The sequence below is a fragment of the Drosophila ficusphila genome, unplaced genomic scaffold (genome assembly GCF_018152265.1).
Source record: "Drosophila ficusphila isolate 14025-0441.05 unplaced genomic scaffold, ASM1815226v1 contig_414, whole genome shotgun sequence".
NCBI lineage: Eukaryota > Metazoa > Arthropoda > Insecta > Diptera > Drosophilidae > Drosophila > Drosophila ficusphila.
The window spans coordinates 15,901,590-15,926,577 of record NW_025064328.1 but is presented as its reverse complement, the minus strand read 5'-3'; the positions used below and the strand labels follow the sequence as shown (position 1 = coordinate 15,926,577).

The 24,988-nt window shown below is 42.0% G+C and overlaps 1 protein-coding gene across 3 annotated transcripts in view; it reads left to right on the top strand.

Annotated features, from left to right (window-relative positions):
- Window positions 1-24,988, top strand: part of LOC108101923 — a 34,721-nt gene that overhangs the window by 4,310 nt on the left and 5,423 nt on the right. The window contains exons 2-4 of one of the 3 annotated variants that reach the window (XR_001772128.1): window positions 4,625-4,765; window positions 5,308-5,365; window positions 20,995-21,041. Coding sequence is in view for 2 of the 3 variants with exons in the window: in XM_017206500.2 (XP_017061989.1) it covers window positions 20,995-21,192 (198 nt within the window). In the remaining variant the exon portion in view is untranslated. Of the gene's footprint in view, window positions 1-4,624; window positions 4,766-5,307; window positions 5,366-5,615; window positions 5,782-20,994; window positions 21,193-24,988 lie in introns of those variants that run through there. The other 2 variants (XM_017206501.2, XM_017206500.2) reach the window with 2 other exon arrangements.

The following is a 24,988-nucleotide window of genomic DNA, read 5'->3' as shown; positions in this document are numbered from 1 at the left end:
TGCCGTAGGTGCGGCACTTCCTCGATTGCTGGTGGCACGGTGGTCATGTTGATGAGGTGCGTGGCTGTTGTCGGTCTAATTAGCGCAATTCCTGTTTCAGGGTGTGTCCTGTTGATAACCAGGTTGTTTGAAAATGTGGGCTGGCCGTGGGAGTAACGGGTTAAATAAGGATTCAATCAGGCGAAAAGAAAAAAAGGAAAGAGTATAAGATTAAGAGTTGTGTAGATGGGCTCATAAAATATTATCCAAATTACCTGTCGCCAATAAAAATGTTCAAACTCTTCTTATTACTCATAAAATATTTTTCTTATCCTAATTCCCAAGTTTCTTTGAATAAAAAAAATAACATATCGTAGAAATAAAACTTTATTTTTAAGCATTAAAGTTTATTACTCATTCGTTTAAAAGACATAAAAACACCTTTTTTGCCTCCATTTTGCGTTGACAGACGGAAAATCGATAACTATAAAATATTTTCACGCCAAGATATTGAGAGTCGTTAAATTTCACCAGCCAAAAGCATTAAAATTCAAATTTAGCAGAACGTTCACAGTCCATTTGGCTTTTGGCCGGGCGGTCGGCAAGTCAGCCGTACAAATAACACGTATCCGCCGCGTTGGGCCAGCGCATTAATTTCAATTGGGCGTCGGGGAAAGAGAGGATTGTCCTGGCCTAAAAATACATTTTGGCAATGGCCTTGCCCACAAATATGAATAACATGAGGGCCGTGGGATGGGCACAGGAATATTTACACGAAAGAAATGCATAAAATTGGACACTGGGGGCGGCATTAAAGAGCCGGACGAATGCCAGAAATGCGTGCCCGAATGATATTTAATATCTGTGTCCGACTGCGGAATGGCCATGGCCACAAATTGAAGAAAGTCGGCGCCAGGACAGAGAGAGAATTATGCATACCACAATGGGGCAGGGTCGAAAGGGGGTCGGGCCATTAGAGCCCATTTATATGGATGGTGATGTGTGCGACGGTTCTAATGTCTGCGTGTTTGCCCTGTTAAAATGCCTTTTAAACAGGCGCGCAAAGCATTTCCTAAGCTCTGCAATTTGCGTCGCCTCACCAGCGGAAATGATAAATTGACATTTGTTGAGGATTCCGCCCGCCGACTGGATATCCGGTGTGCGCCTGCCTCCATTTCCCCTTCCCCTTCCACATCCACTTCCATCCAACTCTTCGCTTCAGGTTGGGTCGCTATTATTGTCATTGTTCTGTTTTTATTGAAGCGCTTCCGCAATGACTGCTGAAGCTCCTTTAGGGAATGTCATGAAATTATTATTCCCCTCTACGTTCCGAGAAAGAATTTCGCTTATTGGATTTGAGTTAAATTTTTTTGTTTACTCCCATTTTTTAAAGACTTTGTCTGAATTTGTTTTAAACAGTTTATGATTGTCAAAATTTTATTCAGCGGTATTCACCTTTGTAAAAAATTACTTCGTTTATGTATGGTATATCATTCAGTTGTGCTTTCTGTACATTTATTTAATATATCCTCATATCTCATTGTTTGCACCTCCAGCGATTTCCTTTTTAAGAGAACGGAATGTTTTCGAATGTCTAGAATTTGCTTACTCCGACTTTGTGCTCTAACTTATGAATTTCTTATGTCGCAATTGATTTGCCCACATTATTTATGATGCTTATCGCTGGAGTTTGACACATCTCCCTTCTTTTGTCCTGCCGCTTGACACTTGATGTAAATGTATGCGCATATAATTTGTATTTGTGCTGATACCCATTTCAGGAATATCAGGGCTTTTGAATAAACCGAATGGCGAGAAACAGAGCAGCCTGTTAGCTGTGAATAATTGCAAACGATTATTTGTTATCGCTCTGCCGATAGAACTGTGCTTTATGGCTTGGAATGAAATTTTTAAAGCCGAATTTATTGGGTTCTGAATTTGGTTCAGTGCTTTCATGACTCATCAATTTCGAAATTGGGTACTGTCATGATAATGGCTTATTTACTCGAGGATTTCCTGTCTCCCAATTAGGCCAAGGCTTCCCGAAATAGGTTGGTATTTCTTATTTATAAGACTTACCCCAAAAAAAAAACAATTTAAGGCACGCAGTTCGCCATGAAGAGCCTAACCAATTGGAAAATATTTCTGTGACGCTCTACTTTTCCTGAGTGTGTGTCCCAATCAAGAGCTCACAACATAAAGGCTAATTGCACAAAGCCAATGCCAGACAGCCCCAACAATCCACATTCCAGGCCAGACCGAAACGAAGCGGTGAAATGGCCCCGGGCAGCCAAACAGGCGACTAATGAAGTGCCATCCATTGTTATCTTCAAAATACGATAATGGATATTACGTCCATGTACGTACTATACATCTGTATAATAGCAAATTTAATTAAAAACTGTGTGCTCCGCACTTACCGAGCTGCTTGGCTTCGGTGGGGGTTGGCGGCTTACGCTACGTATACGTCATGTTTGAACGGTATTGGCAGCTGAGCTGTTGCTTCCGCTTCCCAAACAAAAACGATAACGACGAGGGCGCGGAAAATAAGTCAAAGCACTGGGCCACTTTCACGTTCCTCCGCTGCCAAGTTTCCTTGACAAACAAAGCGGAAATTGATTGTATTACCAGCAAAAGCAACAGCAACAGCAACAGCAACGACAAGATATGTTGGGGGCAGTAAAGCATAAAGTAGCAATCGAGCATACGCCCCATGTACATGCTTTCGACGCCAGGACAATAAACGTGGCGCCGATTTACCCTATCAGCTTAAGTTGCTTGTAATCCTCGGAGGGTCGGGGTCTATAAGTTGGGCATACTTTGCACGCTTCGATATTCACAAATTGATGTAAAATACGATTGCCAACATAGGTTGTAATCCATTGGAAAGCCTGATAAGAGGTTTATAATCCTTGGCTTGCAGGTTGACTTCATTTAAGGTTTCTCACGTTGAGGTTTGTTAAATTTGCATTCATCTTCGGTTCAGTATATAAAAAGGATTGCGATTCGTTTACAATTCTAGGCTTATAGCTTTTCATAAGAAAACTAAATGATGAGTATCAAAAAGTCTCTTCTTTTGTTTCTACTCTCGGAAGACTTCGTGTCTGGCTCCAAAGCCTTTTAGGTTTTGTTTTTTTTTGTGAATAGCATTCTTTATGCAATTAAGTTGATTATGTTTTTGTTGCTCAGCAAATTTGGCAATAATTGCGCTGCCCGAAAGAGGGTTGAAGTTCTCCGGCGAGCGTTTTTGGGGAAACAAGTTGAGGCAGGCAGCCGTCTGTGCGATGTCTAACTTTGAGTAGACTTTACTTAGTGCTGTCAGTGCACGAGTGTGTGTGTGTGTGTGTGTGTGCTGGGTTGCGCCTGTTTTGGTGCCTTGTCACTGGCAGCCTGGCTCATAATGCTTTTATGTTTCGGGCCGCCGGCATGCACAGGGAAATGAAAACTGCTGGAGCCAAGCTAATTCCATAATGAATTTCTCAAGTCTGGCCACAGGCAAAACTTGCCTATGTGCACAAGTATATAATTTATAAACACATAATCGATATTGTTTCGAAATTTATTGGCTGCCATGTCGGTCTAATGGCTCTGGGCTTGCCGACCAACTTATTCGGGGATTGAAGGGCAACTAAATGGAAAAGTTCGAATGGTCCAAGCACGGGAAATTCCTTTTCTGGCCTAATCCACTTGTCTAAGAACTAAATTAAGACTTAAGTTATTTTTATATGAGAATTAAAAAGCTGAAGAATTAAATCTGGTGAAAGCCCCAATAACTTGTTTATTGCATTCAGTTATAGAAACAACTTGAAAAGAGATAGACAAATAATATTTCGATGACCAAGCAAATATATCCAAACTGCGTTAGCAAGTTAGCATATCCACTTCACAGGTATTCAAACTTTTATTGCGTACTTCGGAACGTACTTAGCCCAAGTTAAAGTTCCGCAACTCCACTTGGCAATTCTTTTGTGCCATAACTCCCCCCCGAAAAGCCACTTCACACTGATACTGCCCTGCAAAGGCATTCGTAGACACAAAGTATCTCGACTTCAAGAGCTCACATTTCATTTCGGTAGTTTCCTCGTTCTTTGTTCCAGACAAAGCCAAAATAAAGCAAAACTTTTGCTATAACCAACGACTCGCACTTTATGGCTATTTATATGATTAAAAAGTTGAGTGTGCGGGAAATTAGCTGAAAATTTATGATATTGCCGGGCGTTGAAGGGAAGGCGGAGTTATGGATAAAGTGGCTGGGGAAAATTGTGACAAAAGGCACTTATAATGCGAACGGACGTCAAGCTGGCAAGAAGTGCGTGTTTCGTTGGAATTGACTTGTATAAACAAATATCGCGTATACGCAACGTTTTCATTTGATACATTTATGATTGCGTGTGTCTTGTCAATGTGAATGTGCAACTGTTCCCGACTTTCACTCTGCTTCAATATACATTTAATTCACCCACTTCATTAGACCACTCGCTGTCTCTATTTCTGATTGCATAAACTTAACATTAATGAATATACACAAAATGTTTTTCCATATTATTGATGGCATATTTTAATGGTTTTTCTCTGTATTTATCTCAAAACACACCAAATCTTGATAAATGATTTGATAAACTATTTATAACCGAAACCGATGAAGAACCGGAGGTGGAGATACACATACCACATCACCATCATCATCATGGCAGCAAAAAAATCCGTCGAAATCCCTTGAAAAATTTGGATCTCGATTTTAAATTCGATGTCAATTCGTTTTAGCCAACAACAAATCCATCGACTGGTGTGTGATTATCTCAAGTATCCGCCTTTGTTGTTGTTATTTCGGAGACAACAAATGGAAATCTAGCCAGTTACTGTTATAGCTAGATGTATTTCTAAGTGTGTTGTTGTTGTTATTGTTTATGCAACTGTTGCTGTTCTTTGTTAATACTAATCAAAACCGTTGAAATAAAAAGTAGCCAAGAAATAGGCTGATGTTTCTTATATAAATGCACGTATCACACAATTTTCCTAGACTTTCCAACTCTACTAACATTTTACTCGTACAAATTGGCATGTTTTCTATTGTAAGATTCTCTAAATAACTGTTTTTTAAAATTCAAACTAATACTTTTAGCTGGCAACACTTTTCCTAACCGAAAAGCTCTTTGAAAGCTCTCGTGAGTTCCTTTTTATAACTAACCGAAGCTTGACCAAGTTTATATGTCTATCTATAAAATCCCTTTATTAGCGAGTTGAACCTTACCTGTGATTTATTTGTGTGTTTTATATGGTTTATTATGTTTCCTTTTACTGATTTTAGCTTAATTTATGTACTTGCAGGTAACTATTGGCACTTAAAGCATTACCAAAATCAACAGCCCATTTGTAACACCAACAGGTATTTAAAGTCTTTGCATTCCTTTTGTTTTGGCCTTGAGCAAATAGGGGGAAATTGTGGGAAAAGCTCCTGAAAGCTGGAAAATTGAAAAGCTCGCCCTCGCGAACTTCACTCAAGGTGGCTCGATTTATTTCCCACTCAGACCTACTTTCGGCTCGTTTCTCGGATCGTTTCAGTCAACACCAGTTAACAGTGGCCTAACAGGGCCACAAGAAACACGTTTTTAACCAAACCCCAGTCGCCAAACGAGGCCAGTTTCACAAATCAAGCGGAGCGTTCGGTTCGATAGGTTGCACCAAAGAAAGTCCTTTGAGCCCAGAAAAGGGAAAGTGCGCGCGAATTTAAATATTAATAGAAAAAAGCAAGCTATTGGTTTGCCTGTGTTTTGTGCTGAGCCTTTCCGCAAGAGAGCCAAGGTAATTGTTCGAAAATATTTTGATCATCTAAAAAATAAGAACTTAAAAATAATTCCTGAACATATCAAGTGAGCTTCGACAGCAGTTTTCTTTTGTCTGCTTTACGACTTGCAGGTGTCCTGAAAGTGGGCATAAAAATCTGCAGCACTCCGATAGTAAAATAAATATTTCTCGGCTTCCAGTTGGGTAACATCTCAGTCGCTGATTTCTGGTGACGCACACCAGTCCTCCGTGCCCATGAATAAATAAAACTTTTGTGTGTTCCGCCCCCATACCTCTCCGCAGCGCAGGAGGTCCTTCGGCTCCTCCGTCGGTCCCCTATTTTTAACATAAAAACAACATAAAATCTGCCTGGGCTTTGCAATTTTTTCCTTCTGCTCTGTGTAGTTTGTTTTGAAGTGTCATCATCGGAGGTCGGCTGGCTGTGGGGCGGGGACGAGTAACGACTTAGTTGGATATTGATTTGGTATTTTTATCTTTATCACAGCCATTTGCATCTAATCAGCTTAAAATTGACGCCCAAACTTGGCATATTTGATTTTATTATTATGTACATCACCATACCACGGTAATTATAGTTTTCCTCGATGTCCCAAATGAAATATTTATTCAGATTTCTCTTGTGCGTATCCCGTGACCCGATTCACTTTGTCATCTTTTTGTGTGGTCTTAATGATTGAGTGTTGATGGTGAGGGGCGGATTTTCTTGTGGGCTTTTCAGTACATTTTTTGCAGCTGAGCCGCGCTCTTTTAGCCAAGCGCCCAATTTAATTAAGTGGCATTAAAAAAGGCGCCATAAGGGATCAGAAAAAGTGCAGAAGGATGCTGAGGCTTAAAATGGCGGCAGGCAGACAAAGATCCTTTGGACTTTCTATTAAGGTCCAGGCGAAAAACCATTGGCCCGAAATGTAAAATTTGATTAGACTCAAAATTGTTAATGCATTTAGAACTTTTAAAATTTCGTAATTTGGGCCAGTCCTTTAAGGGAATACTTACAATACAAAATACATACAGTACAGTTTCTACAAAATAATTTGATTCTAAAAAGGATAATCAAGAATAACACGAGGTGTCTTATCCAGAAATTTTAATTTCATAATTGCCTTGCCAAGCTCGCATTGACAAAAATACAATTTCCTTTTCGGGGAAACTAAGACAAAGTTATTTTAAACACTTGCCCCCGACCACCATTTTGGGGATCATCTGCTCCTGTGCATCAGCTGTCCAAACTTTGGAGGAATTTCATTAATGCCTTACTTTGCTCCCACACGCCTCGGCGAGAATTTGTTTCAAAGCGCGACAAAGCAAAAATTAAATATTCAATTTTGGCTCGTGGCAACCACGGCACAAAATTGTTCTGTGTTAAAGTTCGTCACACCCGGAGCTGTATGGTATATGGGCTTTATATCCCAGCGGAGTGCAAACAAACATGCCACATGCAATATGAGCCGCGGTGCAAAAAGAAAACAAAGCGGAACTCAGGACTCTGCGGATGACACATGACCTACAACGTTTTGTTATTTCGGCTCGGCTCTTTTCACTTTTTTATTGTTCGGTGAAATATTTTTATGACTTGCTTTACGTGAGCTCGGGGTCCTGCCAAGGATATGGGGCTAATGTCGTGCCGCCTCTCTGGCCAATCAATCATTGGCAAGTCCCGCTAAGCGCATAATTTGAAAAAATAAATAAATGAGAGGAGTTATGCAAATGCAGACACGCCAGAGTTTTTGCAACCCAAATGAAATTAAACAAATGTGATGGATGACAACCCGGTAAACAGAAATAACATGTAAATATATTTTCCTCCATTGGAAAGCAATAAATGTGTATTAAAAGTTGTGCAAATGCTATATACACTTTTTTGCTGAACACTTGATTTATTGGCCCCATTTTTCTTGCTAAAGAAAAAATTATGGCATTATTTTAGAAGCAGATAGGCATTTTTTATTGTTAAAGCGAACCGCTACTCTCAACTTTTCGGAGGTAATTGACAGGAACACCTTTTTATTATGAAAATTAATGACTTTTCTCGGGCTTCAGTGCAGCCGAATAAGTTATCATCGCCGTCAGAATCTGCTGAAGTATGTGCTTTAAAAAAGTCTTATCTCACCACATGACTGCTCAATATTTTCCCAATGACAATACCAAAATGTTTTCCTACCAAATCCCCTGTCAGGGTTTTGTTGGCCCTGGAGCCCTACACAACTTTAATTTGTTATAATCCGCAGGCCTTGAGGCAGCACACAAAGCCGGGTTGGATCTGAAGCATTTTAAACTATCTCGCATACAGGACATCCCCTCGCACACACAGCACACATACACAGAGTTATCAATTCCACAAAAGAAATCATTCAGGCGCATAACAACAAAACAGAGAGGAAAATGGGCGACATGAGTGTCCTGGCAGCATATCATATATTGTATATTCCGACCGCCCTCCTGTTTATTCAGATGTCAAGTGACGAACCGCCCCCTCCACCTCCTCCGCCGCCCCTTTGCATATGGATACAGATACTCCCATAAGTACGCTACACCCATTTATTCGCAACAAATTGGAAACGTGTTTGCTCGTCTGTTGACACTGACTTTGACTTTTGTGCTGCGCACTCAGTTTGCCATAATTCAATTTCAGACACACTCGCACTGTGGCAACAGCAGAGGGCATTCTGTGGCGCACCTTTGTCGTTCTGTGGCGAGTTTGCTCTGTGGCCACACACTGTTATTTTCAAATCAATGGCCAGCCGACATCCACATTTCACAACTATCACACATCAAATTATAATGCGAACTAGTCCGGCACTCGTGACAAGTTGTCCCTAACCCTCCCCTCCCCTCCCCTCCGCTCTGACTCTGCCACATAATTAATGCCATTGACAAACAGTTACTTTCCTGGCCAGCTCGACCGCTTTACCGCTCTCAGCCCTTCGGTGTTTGCTCGTCAATCAGCGCGTTAAATTGTCGCACCACCAGCTGCGTTGCTCATACGCCGCGTGTTCAGCCCAAGTTTTCGGGCCATTCCGCCACAAGAACGCGGGCTGCTTGTGTTGACTTTGCATCTTTGCTGGTTAGCTGGGCTCTTATGCCAAGCCCCGCGGCTCGGCAGCGCATAAATTTGACTTTCACTTCAGTTTGAGCACAGTTTCTGCTAGTTTGCTGGTTAGCTGATGAAGTGTTTAATAAGAGCTAAACCCCAGATTTGCAATAGGGGTTATAGTCAAAGTTTTTGTTTCTAAATTATATAAGGAACTTATTTAAATATCATGTTTAATTAAAAGTTCTCTAACTAGCTTTTACCCCCAACAAAGTTCCCAACATAAGAACATAATGGCTAACTTCGTACGAGTACATTTTCCATTTTCAGTTTAAGAACTTCCTATTTATTTGTTATAAAGAGCAGTAAACTTCTGGAGAAGGGTATAAGTAATTTATTTATTTATTATTTCCTATTTACTTATGGAGACCAGCTCAACATCTGTCAACTGGCCACACACAGAGCTCCTGAGCTCGTGTCTATTTTAATCCGGCCCTTCCAATTCTCCGAATATCCGTCACTCCGGCTGCCAGCCCAAATTGTGCTGCTATTAATAAGCCCACGAAGGCCTCCTGCTGACCGGACCTCCTCCCAAGCGATGGCCTGCAATTTAGTGGAACACTTTTCACGGCACGCATCGCCAGCTGTAGCAGCAGTGCTGGCCATTTGTCTAACGCTGCGACACCGTATTCAATTAAATATTGAAAGACGTGGCTAATAAATTACCCAACGCCAGCACAAACGCACAAACGCAACGTCGAGGGGCCAGCCAAAGTCCGACTCGATCCGATCCGGACAAGGTGAATTATTCAGGCCGTGCTCATAAATATAGCCCACATTAGGGGCAAATCGTTATAGATCTACAAATTGCCTAAATATTTAATGGCGATGGGTCTGCCTGCGGCACAAGCACTTTTAACGGCTGGCATTCGTGATTCGTCGGGATTGAGTAGCTGAAAAGATTTATTCGCCCCGTTGACAAGGCACACGCACGTGTTTCGGTTTGCGATTGGAAGGGGTTCGGCGTTGGCATAAAGGAAATCACTTTTTTCTGTTTGGCCACATCATAATTCATTTGTTTCGGCCCCAACAATGAGGCCCGAAAATGTAATTTCCTAAATCAGACCCGACCCATTGTCTGGCAAATTCAAATCATGTTCTTCGCCGCTGAATCCTGATTCGCAGTCAATAAAATCAGATTTATTTCAGTTAGGGATTCTCGGTCATTAAATGGAATTTGTGCGCCGTGAGTTTTCCTGTTTTGAGCTTCGCCGTGCTCCATTAATTTACTCCAGTCAGGAAATTGAAAGCACTGGAGTGTGCGTAGGGTGTGTATCTCGGAGCCGAAATGTATCTATTTGGGCATGGATGGTTATGGGGAATTTAAAATGTCTAACCTTTTTCTACTGGCTTGTGTCAACATTAGGTAAGCCAGTCGCATCAATAATTCCAGGGCCATTTACGGCAGCTCTAAACCAATTTTGTGAGCAGTTGATAAATCTTTTCCTTCGCCAGATAATCCCCGAGAAGTCCTTCACCACCCGACATGCACTCTCATATTTGAGCCAAGACATCCTGTCGATACTTTTGACTTCTTGCCTTAACAACATCGACTGCCGACAGGAACGACAAACAGCTATACTATATGCATATTGGCCGGGCCAAAGTTCATGGTATGCAAAGTCAGTGGCAAGCCGGCAAAGTTGCCACAGTAACCAACTGGCAGCAACCTTGTTATGGCCAACCGAGTAGCCGCCCCCGTCCAGATTTCCCGGCCAGGCCAGGATCAGATGACGCCGCATGAGCTGTCCTCGGGACATTGCATTGGCTGGCATTTGATACAGTTAGTCGGAGTTCCGAGAGCGGTCCGTCAGTGGTTCAATACACACTCCTCCGTCCTCCGACCGCCGACCGTCAGACAGGCAGTCGAGCATGTATTTCCTTCCTTTTCTGCGCTGCAGCGCAGAATTTCCGTTCCAATGCACTCTGATTGAAAGTCTTACGTGCCGTACGGGTCCTGGCCCTCGCACTGGTATTGGTGCCCCGCCTGAAGGACCTGCACGCCCAAGAGCCACTCGACTGTGTCGTATTTTTTGCAATTTTAATGTGCAATGACGTAGATGCAAGGGCTGATAATGTCGGAACGCCCCCGTTTGCGATAAGGCGGCAACTCAAATAAAATTTATAGACAGACTCAAGGGAAACCAATTGGCAGGGATTGAAACGACCAAGGAATACCCTACAAGTACTTACCTTTAACTACTAACAAACCTATTATTTAAAGTAAGAGTCCTAAGCTACGGCTAAGGAACTGTAATAATTTAATCAAAACTATTTGGATTATAAATGGAAAAAGGAAATTATATTCAATTATCTTTTCAATTAGCCTACAACATCGGTATGTTCGCACCCATTATCCCAGCAATACCCAACAATTTGGGCACTCGTCGGCACCGCAATTGAATGGTGCCGAATGCCCCTCCAAGCGTCGAGTGCATTAAGTGTGTCATCCAGCGATGGCCTCGCCTTTGTCCCCTGGAGAAACCCTTTGTTGCACGTGCAGCGCTGACAATGCAACTGGCCACGAACCCTTCAGTGGGGACAATGCAAGGCAAAACGCTTTTCACTGCTTTTTGGCCTTTGTTAATCGGTTCCCCCAAGAGCCTTTGGCCCGTTTGCCCGTCATCGAGAACGAGAACGAGTTCGAGTGTCTAATTAAACCGAGCGCTCTACTTGCCATAGTCGCTATCGAATGTATCTCTCTTGCTTTTTAAGAAGACTTCAAGGCTGGAACGGTTTTTCGTGGAATTGCTTTCGCTTTAATTGGATTGGGGTCGCGGGTCGTGTTTATCCAGGACGAAGGACCAAAGAGCCGCGGGCCAAGGTCCTGCAAATACGAGAATTTACCACCTTCGCTCGGATTTCTGCTCGTATTTACTTGCTTTACGGCATGTTTGTGCTCATAACTGTAAATCCGTTTTTATTATCCGCTTTTAAATTGCGAGAAAGCTCCGGGGCAGAGTGTAGCTGGGTCCTTTTTGCGCATACTTTTCGATGTTGTTATTTTCGCTTCCCTCTGGAAATTGTTGGGGCCACAAATTCGGGGCTCACTATTCCGCCCCTTTGCATACCCAAAGCTCCAAAGTCGAACTACAAAGGGCGTCGGGAATCGCTCCATCACCCACTCCACATCATTGCTATTCGGAGTATTCCTTTTGTTGTCCTACTTCCCAAGCTTCCCATGACTTTTGCAGCACAAACTATTGAGGGAAACCAGAATAACCGACATTCCTTGTATATATGAAATATGTGACCGAGGAAGGAAATCATACTGAAAACCTAGCAGGGACCTTGATTTATTACTCTGATTGGAGCAAGGGAATTCCCTTTTAATTGGAAGGAATTTCTCTAGGAGCTCAAGGGTTGCGTTGAAAAGGCCTCAAGAGGTTCTTGAAATGACCATTTGTTTTGCCGTTTAAGCGATATTCGTTTGATTTATTTGTACAGAATTTTTTGAGTTGGCAACTTAGTTAGACCGATAAACAACGCCTTGATTTGTGATTTCGTGTATTTTCTATTTGTAAGTTAAAATAAAAATATTTTTACATCTTTGCTTATTTAAAAGCCCAACGTACATATTTTCCTCAGAACTGAGTTGAAATCCAGAAACCCATTTTCATGCTTAATAAAGCAAAATCCAATTCCTCGTCAAATTAATCCCTCCCCCAATCATCGTAAGCTCCACTTGGTTTTAATCCCTAATCCGGGGCTATCATCTACTTTTATTTTGCTGCTCGTATTTATAATTAAAACATTGCCGTGAGCTGCATACCCTCATTTCAAACAAGAAACGCCTCTGGAGCTTACAAAAAATTGATGTTTGGCAAACAGACGACTTTCAGTTACCTGGCGAAAACTCGAGTGGAATCGGGAAACGAAAACCAGAGATGCCTGGCTCATCTGCTCGGGGGCTTTAATTGATTTTAATATTTAATTGCGAAAACATTGAAATGCAAATATGCTCAGAGAGTTTCGGCATTTGGCAAACTGCATAATAGAAGGAAAGAGGAGACTGCATTCGAATAAATTTCAAATTAAGCTTGCAGCTCTTTCGTCATGTGCAATTTGAGACTTCACATTTCGCAAGGGTGTCTAACCATTTTTGATATGCATAACAGACTCAGAATGGATATGTGATACTATCGTGGTTATTAAAGTAAATCTAATGACAGGAAGGACGTTTTCCGACTTGCTTTCCCCCCAAAATGTTATTTCGAAATTCATTCTCCCGCACTGCTAAACAACTCGGTTGTCACTTTGAAAACATTCCTGAGTGACAAACAATTTGATAAGCTTCTTTTCAGCTGAGCTGCTTCCGTCTGTTGACTTTCCCCCACACTGAAATGAACATAAATACGAGTTTCCTGCTGGCTTTGAGTTGCCACTCAACAGCTGCGAATTTAAATCTTGCTATTTTAAGGCTCATATTTGCTGGACTCTTGAAAAATCGCATCCTTGTTTGCTAATCAACAACATAAGTGTAACTCGATATTCTGTGCTGTAAACCCTGGTAGTAATTTGTAAGCAGATGTGCTTAAAATTAGCACTTCAGGGTCTGAATTTATACAGCATTACACTGGGTAAACTTGTTTTACAGCAATTAAAAACTTGAAAATATTGAAATCATTTGCTCTCGTTTCCAAAAAGATAACACTGATTTACGATGGTTTGCTTTTGTCTCTGTGTGGTTATCTTTGGCCTGGTTTTAGCTCTCTAGATCGTCGTTATAGTTGCCACTTTATGTCCGCCCAGCCAGTTGTAGTGGGAGCGGTTAGTGTTGTCTATTGATGAGCTTGTTGTTCTTTCATCTCCTCTGCTGCTACAAGGCACCGAAATGCCCCAAAACGACACTCGAGACCAGTCGCCTGAGTTTCGCTTTCACTCAGTGTTTACATTTACATGTTTGTCTTGGACTACACACGCATGGCTACACCATATCCCTGATAAAGGGGGTGGACCTTCGCTGCTGTTATGACTCTTTTGGGGCAGCCACCAGTTAATTTAATTCTGTTCTCCACTCTCCTGTCTAATTGAGTGGTTGGTCAAGCTTCCTTGTGTTTGGCGGGGCAAATGGAAGAAATGTGTCCAGCTCTCTTGGCTGGGGACTCCTTGGGGTCTCCGAAACAGAGACACACATGACAAGCTACTTAATTTTGCTCTGCTTGCTTTATGCCATTTATTTTGTGACACTGACAGTGGAATTAGTTCAATTGATTCTGTGGATGGTCTTGTAAATCTACCAAAAATTGGGTTAAGGCTCTTAACTAAACCAGATGCCGATTTATGTAGTACGTAGTATGTTTATGTAGTACAATCCGTTTAAATATTGACAAAGAAATGCAATAGATCAGTTCAATACGCTTTTCCACCTCGCGACCACTAACTCATCTCGACACTTTTCAGCTGTCAGATTTTGACTTTACTCCTCAACGTTTCGCAATTCATTCTGCTCATGAGCTGACAGTTTTGTTAATTTAAACTGACATTTAAATGCGCACTCACACACAAAATACGCTGTTGCATAACCAGAACCATAACAATAACCATCTCACTTAGGAACAAACAAAAGGTGACAGCCATAAACAACAAAAGCGAATCCTTCTGCGCGGGCACAAGTTTAACTATAAATTACCACAATAAATATAACAACAACCAGCAACAACAGCAATAATGCGAACCACTTTGCACAACAACAGCAATAACAAATAAACAATGGCAGTCAATAGCTCACGCATCAGCGGCAAACAAAAACGAAAAACGAGAAACGAGAAAAGGCCACCGGAAGCTGCCGTACAGCAAAATAATGAAAATGAAAATGGAAACGTGGCCAAAGCAGGCAGGAAAAGTAAAAGATTTCCCCCGTAAGCATGACGCTTCGTTAAGTTTTTTAATGGCCGGTTTTACGAACTCACGTATATAAAAGGTGAAAATTAATTTTTCGCATGCCAGCTTGCAATTAATTCCCAAACTCCACGGAGCTACAAAAAGGAAACTGCCCTTACAACACAACAAAAATCAAACTATTAAACAACCAACAACCATTTGTTATATACTAGAGGATTAAGAAAGTTATTCTAGAATCTAGAAGTACAAACATATAAAGTGGACTCTGGAGCCCACAACCTTACCAGTTATACCTCCAAATGTTTGTATTGAAAAATCAAACATCTGAATTAAATTTTTTCATGAAAAGTTATTATCAAATCGACTTATGGTTACACGAAACCATAAACCATTATCAATTCCCACACTCTGATTAAAACTCGACAAATGACCCGACGTGGCCGAGCATCAAAAGCCTTGAAAATTATTGGACCTCTGACCAGGACAACCTGGCAGCAAATTGCCATTTGGCATGCTAGCCAAGGCAGTTACCGTTGGCCCAACGTGAACTGTGGCCTTTCACAGAAGCCAAAGGACCGCCGGACGATCCCTTTGCACTTGCACTCGGTTTTTATGGTCCTGCCAGCTTGTTGCTCCTCCTCACTGCTGTCCGCGTCATCGACGTAATAAGTTTCAATTTCAATTGTACTGCACAAAAGAAGGGCAATTCGAGGACCAGATGCCTAGAGATACCGTAGAAGGGGATTCGTTTCGGTCATGCAAGTGGATTCTTTATTAATAACTGCAACTTTTGAAGGTCCCTGCAGTTCTGGCGTTCTGCTCCTGACTTTGGCCACATAGTTTTGCGAAACAGTTTCTGTCTGAAAACTAAATGTGAAAAAAAGCAAATGGAACTGGTGGCGAAACGAATTTTTCGCCATAGTTTTCCGGTAACTTTTGTGCTGCGTTGGCGCGTTTTGCTTGTTTTAATTTTGTTTGCAAAAGTTGCAGGCGAATTTTGAGTAGCATTTTAATAATAAATATTGCACACTGTAGCAACTTTTCCCAGAGTCAAGTAAATAGGGAAGCACGCGTGGAGTATTCTACCACTACTTCTACTTTTAAAGCACCGGAAATATGCTAATGGAGGAGTAGTAAAAAGAAACATGAAGTGTAAACACTGCTCCACACATCCGGCACTCTTGCAGCTCTCAACTCCAGACAGCTCCATGTTGTACCTTTTAAACAGCCATTCTTTGAGTAAATATAAAAACCAGCCATCAGGCAAGCATATCAAACCCATTTTAAAATGTTTTCGCGTAAATAATAGAATATTTTGTAAGTGGATATTTTTGGCTATTACTTGAAAGCTTTAATAAATATTAAACTTTTAGAAAAAGTTTTCCTGTTTGTAAATTCAATAGTCTAGTTTTACTTCTAATCAGTGGATTATGATGAAAGTTTGGACTACCAGCCGTTGAAAATGTTTTGTTGAACTTAAGAGTTTGTCCAGCCAATAGTTAAGTAAACTTCTGGCTGGGCACGTAAGCAAATTGTCAACAAATGAAATTATTTATTTTGCATTCTTTCGGGCAGTACGTGACCAGCTTATGGCTCATTGCCGAATTCCCGATTGGGACTCAATGGTGTCATCAGGCTGTTCGTCTTCATAATTTTCGGGACCGTGCCGTCTTGCATATCAAATAGTTATACTTGTTTGTCCTTTTTTTAGGGCAGGCAAGGAATACCGCTGAATAGAATTTCAATTTTCAGACTCATTTAAAATTTCTGACAAATTATTTGTGGATTTTTTACAGAAATATGTGAAAAACAATTACTGCAGTCAATCAATACTGAATTTTATAGATAAGCTCGTGCACAAAGCAAATTGAATTTGTACTTTGATTTGCCAACTAAAATTAAAACATAATTTATAATAGAAATAAATGGCCAGGACCTGCTTGCGTTTAAATTGGTTTTTATCGCAGCGCAAACTCATGAATGATGTCTCTTCATTCCGACCCACTTCCCCTGCTTTTCCCACATGTCTATTATAGAAAATTGCGGTTGGCCTGAGTTTAATTATGCAAAGCCTGTTCATTATGGGCAATCTGATTGTGAGTGCCAGCAGTCAGTGTTGGTAAGTCACATTTAACTCAGATAAGAGCCAGTAATTTATGGCACGTTGTGGCCGTTGGGCTCTGCACATAATTCTCCTGGGCTAAGCCCAACAATTAGGTGGGCCCAGTTAAGCAAATCGCACTACATAAACTCCAATGTTTATTTCCGCAAAGAGTCGACTCGGGGCAAGCGTTTGATTGCGAAAGGAAATCTTCAAAGTGGCAATCGATAAACCACAACTGTTTCGGAGTGACATAGTGCGGCTTCCCTCCCACTGCGCTGCATTACAATTTATCAGAAATGTTGCCGTTCCCTATTTGTGGTTGCCAGCACGTGCGACAAACATTTCCATTTCGTGAGCCCCGAAGCTACAACAAATAGGAGCCTTCCGTCCGATAAATGTTGTCGTTTTACAAAACCGAAATCATCCAAGGTCACGAACTGAAAAAAGTCGGGAGCAATTTGCCACGCACACTAAAAACACTATTAAAACGGGAGAAATTAGAGCGCAAACAGTAAACATGCCAGCGGTTCAAAAACAGTCACGGAAATAAATAGTATAAATCAACAAAATAATTTATGGCTGCACAATCGTTGAGTGTCTGCTGGATAACTGCTGATACAGCTGACTAAACCAGCCAAGGAGGACCATAAATAAATAATTTTATTTGTACGCTATTAATTTGCCACCGAAATGCGACAGGCGTGTATAATCTTAGTCACAAATAGATCATATCAAAGCTCCTCCTAAGTTAGAAAAGGTGTTGGAGTGGCGAGTGGAGCTCATCATGGACCCAAGTGGCTGGCTAAGTGAATGTGAGTGGGAAAAGTTTGCCAAGCTCTATATGAACATTTAATGGACATTGTCGAGCTTAAATGGCTGTCAAGGGTGGAGCCATCTGACAGGCGTTCAGGTTAATAAGTGATGTGTGGTGTGTGGTGTGGCCAGGAGAGCCCCAAAAAGTAGACTATAAAAATGACCCACCAACATAGTTATGTAATGATGCAACTTGGGTTTGTATTACAGGAATGAATTTGAGGTCAGGCTAACAATACTTAATTTTTTCTAAGATTTCATTATTTACTGACATTGTGTTAATATTTACTTTAATCACTTGTTGTCTGAATGGCTCAGTTTGGTATTTAGTATCCAACTTTAGAGTGAACAATCTTCAATGGAAATAGTAATCGAGACTAGAATAAGTTCCGTCCTGCGGCACCTCCTTAAGGTTCACATTACATCTTATGGTCCACTTAGGTTACAGTTAACCTTGTCGGCTGAGCAAAAAGAACGGAAATCCTTGTAAGCGAAATTGTCTTTCCAAAACGGAGAGAAATCTGAGGAGCAGTTCGCTTCCTGCTGTTGTGGCTTCGCTGTTTGCTGTTTTGCTTATTTATTTAAGTTCTGGCTCGACTGAGCTCGCTGTTTATGTTGCCGAGGCCAAGAAACAGCTGGGCCAAGTTTTTGCCGCTGCTCTTCTGCCTCTGGACTCGTGCATAACTCATTCGTTTTAATATTCTCCAGGCATTGTTCGCCCTCCGGTTGCCGTTTTATTATTTTTTTGTGGAAAGAACTGGGCCACCTGAGTATACATTTTAATGCCGAGCAAAACTCAAATAAAATTGCAGCAGCCGGCTGACAACCAACAATTTAATTAAAATAATAAATTGCTCGTAATTTGCCGTAGGCGATACCTAGCGGAATTTATTTTGGGTAAATCCGCTCGTGAATTAAACCTCAGATTTATACTGGGGGGTTGGAAATAATAATTTAAAAGGGGTAAGCTAAAAACTATCAGAGTAATTGAATTCGACCAGCTCACAACTCCATTCCGGCTGTCAAACGCTGGAACTGCATTAATTAGGAGAGAAAATATTCCCAGAATCCCCGCAGAACAAACGACAATTGTCAACCTGCAGCCGGAGGAAAAAGGCAAAAGAAAGGAAAGCGAACAGAATTAAGAGCCCTTAGCTAATGAATTTTAATTGCGTAAATAACTTACTTGGTCATTGTGGCAGAGCCTTAACGAGAACTTCTTTCCTGCAAAGAAGCTCAGAATGGAAAAGAAGGGAAAGCCGACGAGCTTGACAAATTTAATCATATTTTTCTTGCCGGAAGCGGAAATGATTCCGGGTTATGACCTGGCAAATGGCGAATTATGAATGAATTAAGTGGCAAGATGGCTTTCCACGTGCGGATCCTGTTCCTGGCACCATTTGGAGAGTACGTCGCGGGTAATTGGGTGCGTGTTGCGTTTAGTGTCAGGCACTTTATACCCGAGTTCCGGGAAGACAGGTGAGAAGTTCACCACGCCCCACTGTCCCCATTTGCCGTCTGTGGTTATTCAATTTTTGTTGCCATTGGGAGGCCTTCGAAACGATTCTCCGGGCTGAAATTTATTTTTGCGGCTGTCAGGTTTAATGAGCCACATGCAAAATTTATTTAATAACCTTGCCACGCATAATTCACTGCACTTTATAGTCGCACTAAAGCCGGGGCACTTCGCCCCAGTTTCAAATGGGCTGTATAAATTTTAATTTTCCCGCTGTTAGTTTCTAATTATATTTTATTGATGCTTTGTGTTCAGTTTAAGCCTGTGCAAAGTGACCAATAAAACGGAAAAACCAATTAAATATAGAAAGGAAGCTGCTGGAAATTAAGCACATAAACATTGCCTAGCTTGACAATTGCATTTTAAATTCGCCAAACCTATATTTATTTAAAGGCTTGAATATTTCCAGCAAGCCTAGGGGCCTTTAAATTGTTGTAGGTTTTGCTAAAAACCGATGGCCCCTAGAACTGTAGCAGGTGGCAGATTAATAAATCGAATTCAGCGTTAAATTTGCATTTTCTGTGGAGCGAAAAACAAATAAAGATTTTTACGGTTTGTGGAAATTTATTATAAAAACGCTCGTGCAATATATATGAGATTCCTGGGAGGTCCTACGGTTCCCAAGAGCAAAGCCCCAGGCAGGAAGTGAATGTGTTTTTATTTGATGCGAATTCGATAAAAGGGAGACCGTTTCAAAGCGGAATAATCCTTAAAGCGTAACTAGGACTCAATGCCGTTTGGGCCGCTTCTCGATACGGATATTCGATGATTTAATAGCAGGGCCGAGTGGGCAGCTATTAAAAGCACAGCACTCGCCACTTGACAGCGCAACCTTGCCACACCCTAGCGATAGCACTCGGCTACCTCCTCCCCACCGCCCCCTGGAGCAACCTTGTGCCAAGCACAAACAACTATTTTTTAGAAGCGCTTTCCCTTTTCCGTTCGACTTCGCTTGCCTTATTGATAGTGTTTGGCTGGAAAACCGAATCGAAAGCCTTACGTGTCAATTTATTATAACTTATTCAAGGCCAGCAGGGTTTTTTTTCTTCGGTATCTGCGTGAAAAATGCCATAAAAAATGAATGCTGACCCAGGCAGCTGAACACGAGGAGTGGGCCACAAAATGGGGGACAGGAACATGCTCACTATATTTTTGTTTATTGCACATAGCCTCCTTCCTCGTCCTCATCCACTTCCTTCCTCCTTCCGAGCAAAACTTGCGCTTCAAGTTTATTAGCACAGCAGAGTTTGCACTGTGCCCTCCGCTTTCCCCGCCTCCTTTAAGCCATTCCTCTGGCAAAAGGCCAAAAATTCCGAGAACTCGCTCGGCTCGATTCAAAATCGATTGAGTAGCCCGGGGGGGACATTTGGCCAGGGGGAATGCACGAAGACCCCTTTGAAGTTAATTGTTTGAAAGCTGCAACCGAAGTTTTGAGAACTGTCGATGATGTGCCAAAGCGAAAGTTGGCCCGTCATCGAGGACCGTAACACATGATAGCCAAGCCATAAAACTCATTTCAGTTTTTTGGGGTATTAAAAGAGAGACATAAGTTGGCCATAACACTTTGCGAGAAAAAGTCATGAAAATTCGAGATAGTTTCAAAGTTTTTCGCAATACGTGTGTTGACAATTTTGCTTTAAAAGACGTTGGCCAAGATGGGAATTTTTATTATAGCAATTTTCAGAGGACATTATTTGAACCATTTGGCAAACTCTAAAGGAAGAGTACACAATTTTCAAAGAACATTTAAGACTAACCATTTTTTAGAAAATCTGCAGGTATAGTGAAAGAAAATATTGAACCCCTTGTAATTTCTTCCGTTTTTGTGTCCACTTTTAATTGCAGCAAAAGCCGCAACAAAAATCCAAGCCGTCTTTCGGGGACACAAAGTGAGAGAAACCATGAAAAAATCGGAAACCAAAACTGCGACCAACAACGGCAGTGCCGCCGGAGCTGCCCCATCCTCCGCAGCCGCCGAGGCAGCCGCATCCGCAGAGCCAACCAAAGCCGAGCTGGAGGCTGAATTCGATCCCAACGACAAGGGTAAGTGGAAGTTCCAGTGCGGTGGCTGGGATCCAAGATCTTATCGTAACCGAAAGCGCTATACACTGATAAAAACTTGTCTGATGTCCGGAAAAAATAGATTGTTACAACAAGAAAAAGTTAACTTAACTTGAAGTAGAAGTTTTACATTATCATTTAACTCTGTAAAGCCAAGAGGTTTTGTTTATTTCGTAAATTCTAATTAAAATGTTTTTCTGAGTGCCTCCATGCTGAACCAAAGAAACTTTCTCGAAAATCGTCTTTGAAGTTCCCGAGCTACAATCCCAGCTGATCCCACCGAGCCGTGTAGACGCCCCTGCACACATTGTCGTCGAATCAGCGGGCTTACACAACTTCGGCTTCCAGTTGGGGATACAAGCTGAAATTACAGCTGCCCCCGCCCGAGCCGCCAACCGAAATACAAACTTTCCGTGTTACGCAATACACGAGTATTTCCAGCAAAAATATTTGTCACTCGGCGGCGACAATGGGGAAAGTTTCTGCCAGCCCGCCTGCGAGTGATGGGGTTTTGGGGAAGTTCTGGCGGTGTCAGCCATTGGTTATTTAATCACTGCCCCAACAGATCCGCCACGCTCATAAATAAGGAAAATCTTGAAGACAGCTTAACCCTATTAAGACGCTTCAGGCGCTGACAGTTTTCAGCTATAATTTGCCTAGGGCAAAATGGGTCGAGGGCAGGGCCCGTCGAGGAGGAAGTCCTCCCCGGCTCATTAAAAAGTCAGAGGCTGTCATCGGGGCGTATACGCAACCGCATTAGGGACCCGCGCTCCTCAGCCAGACAACGGCTGCCATTGCGAGAGCTCACGTGTGAGCCGCCTCCATAGGCTTAATTATAGTGCCTGCCGAGCGGGTCTCGGAAGGCGGATCCTTCTTATGCGGCCTGCCATTCATACGTACGTTTGTGCGGCGGCTAATTAGACTCGCCTGAGAGCTCAAAGGATGCGAGGAGCGTGTGGAGGACCGCTCTCCTCTGTGACCAAGCACATACTCAATTAGAGGCGTTGAATGGAACGGGCGTGAACGAACCCGAACCCGGCGCTTGCCGGGGTAAGTTAATTTTAAAACTTTGACCGGGCAAGTCAGAGCTGTCTCATAAATCTCAGCAGATCCAGTGGCGGCTTTCATAAGTTCCATTATTCAAATGCATAATCAGAACTGTGGCACAAATGTCTAGACTTTTAGGGGTGGCAAAGAAAATAAGTATTTTTATTAACGATTCCCCTTGCAAAACTCAAAGCGGAGTAAGACCATAAAATTTAAGAGTTGCACAATCTGCTTCCTGAACTCGCTGTACTGCACAATTAGATCCACTTCACGGCCTTATCCCACATTTAACCAACATCGCAGACACGCCCGGCTTATCCGAGGAAAAGCAGTTAGAACTTCATCATTATTCACAGTTATCGCCCGCAGGCGGCCAACACGAAAAGCTAATGGTGTTGGCCTAGTTGTAAACTCGCCGTCGGCGTATTGCGAAATTGTAAAACAATAAAAACAACGACCACAAAGGGCTTTGTTTAGTGGAGGGTACAAAAAAAAACTGAGGCTCACATATGGCCGAGCGAAAGCAATTTTTGAGCCCAAAACTGCGATTTAGCCCATTTGGTATGCAAATGCGAGCAGACACATGCACGTACGCACACAAAAGGACACTCTGCATGTGCACGAAAAACGAAATCGAATGCCATTTAAGGATATTTTCTTGTACGTGTGTGCATTTCGCATTTGGCCTGGCTTTTTGAGTTACAACCCTTGCCTTTGTGCGAAAAATAGAAAGGATAGACCTCCGGGAGCCACAGACACGACTCACCTACGCATTTGGGCTAATGCCTTGCTGTCCAATTTGTTTTGTGCCTGTGGCTGGTTTGGCCCCAATTCTGTTTGCATAATGGCGCTCTCACTAATTATTGTTTATGGCACTTAGTCCCAGTTCGAAACACTGCGCCAAAGTCCTCCCCAAAAGTCTACGGTAATTGAACTGCATCCGGATGGTTGTCTGCGTTATTTGTTGGCGGATTTCATTCGATTAAGATGAATTATGAGCGAACATTGGGCTTAGTTTGTCCAATTTGCTGGAAATTCGATACATGTTATTGCCTGGGAAACTAATTGGATGTGCGGCGGGGTTTGTTTATGAATATCAAAAACCCTCAACGAATTTTATAATTAAAGTTTGTTTAGGTTGTTAAAGTTGCAGTTATATTATATAAAAACTTTATAGCATGCTCTTTGTAAAGCGTTACTAAATCGTTCTTCCATAATCCTGAGTGTAAGTTAGGCTTCTCGCAGTCTTGAGGCTATCAAGAGCATGACCATAAATTCATGTGTCATTTTTAAGGAGCTTTCGTGATGTTGCTGTTAGTTCTCCCGGCAGCAACATGAACAGCAGCAACATCAACTACATCAGCAACTGCGATAAAACAGCAGCGCAGCGCGTTCTCCTAATTGGATTTTCGGTTTTAAGCAAGCTTGTAATTCCATTTACACCGCCGGGAGACCCACAAAAAACCAACAATGTCAGGCCAAGCCATTTAAGTATAATGTTAAGTGCTCCGGCTGTTCTCTTGTCGGGCGAACAAAAAGGCGGATCCAAAAAAAATGCGGAAAAAGAGAAACAAAAAGGAGGAACGACAACATTGACATGAAACACGCAATAAGCAGCGAGTCGGCTAAAAACAATGCTTCAGCCGCTGAATTGGCGATTTTTTGCCTGCCCCAAGAAACCCCCGCATACGTTTATACAAGAACATATGTATGTATATACATATATAGATACATATATACAGGTGTCCCGCAAAGCAGGCCAAAATAGACAAGAAATGTAGGACCACAATGTGCCTGTGTATATGGGTTTCTCGGGTGACAGGTGGAGGTCAGGTATTTATTTAGCCACCGTTAAGCGTTTAGCAAGCGCCGACTTTGTTGGTCCCCTTAAATATTTCAACAATGCTAGCACCTTTTCATGAATTCGCCTGCTGGGCCTTTATCAAACGTGTTTATTGAGGCTCTAATAACATTCGCCTGGTTAATATTTAATTGCTGGCTTGAATACGATTTTCTTTGCTTGTCAAGACATGCAAATTTCGCCTCCGGCCCAGGGAAAACAATTAATGAGGTCACAAATTAAAATATGGCTGTGTTAATAGGTGGGTATTTCACGAATTCAAAACTGTGCTGCGCTAATTTCAGCTTCAATCCGTTGCATAATTAAACCATCGTGTTAATCCAGTTAATTACGGCCAGGATTTACTTAAAATCCAGCAAAGTTTTAATGAGTTTCACAGCCAGGTTGGGCCATATTGTATGTATAATAAGCCTTAATCAGCTTTTGTGCACAGGATTAATATTAATTAAAGTTCTGTTTGAATTTCTCGGCAGAGCATCATCTGCGAGCATTTGACTAAGATATAGACAAATTTGCCAAAATCCGGAACCGTACACAGGAGAGAAACCAATAAGTATTTCTCAACGGGCGACTGTTTGTCCTTCCACAAGATTTATTTGCTCCAATAACAGCTCCATGGAAATGAGAAAACCCAAGGAGGCAGGAGTCCAAAGTGGGCCAAAACTGAGCAGTGCGGTGGACAAACCACAAGACTTTGTTCTGTCGGAAATTGAAAAATGGGCTTAGTCTTATGACTGTTGGGTCATGGGCAAGAAGCAAAAGTAGATGGCCGAAAGTACGTGGCCAAAATGGAATGACAAAATCTTTGCAACCGCAAAAGCTCCTTTCGCTTGCGTAGGGAAACGTTTGAGTTGGAAATTCTATTTAGCG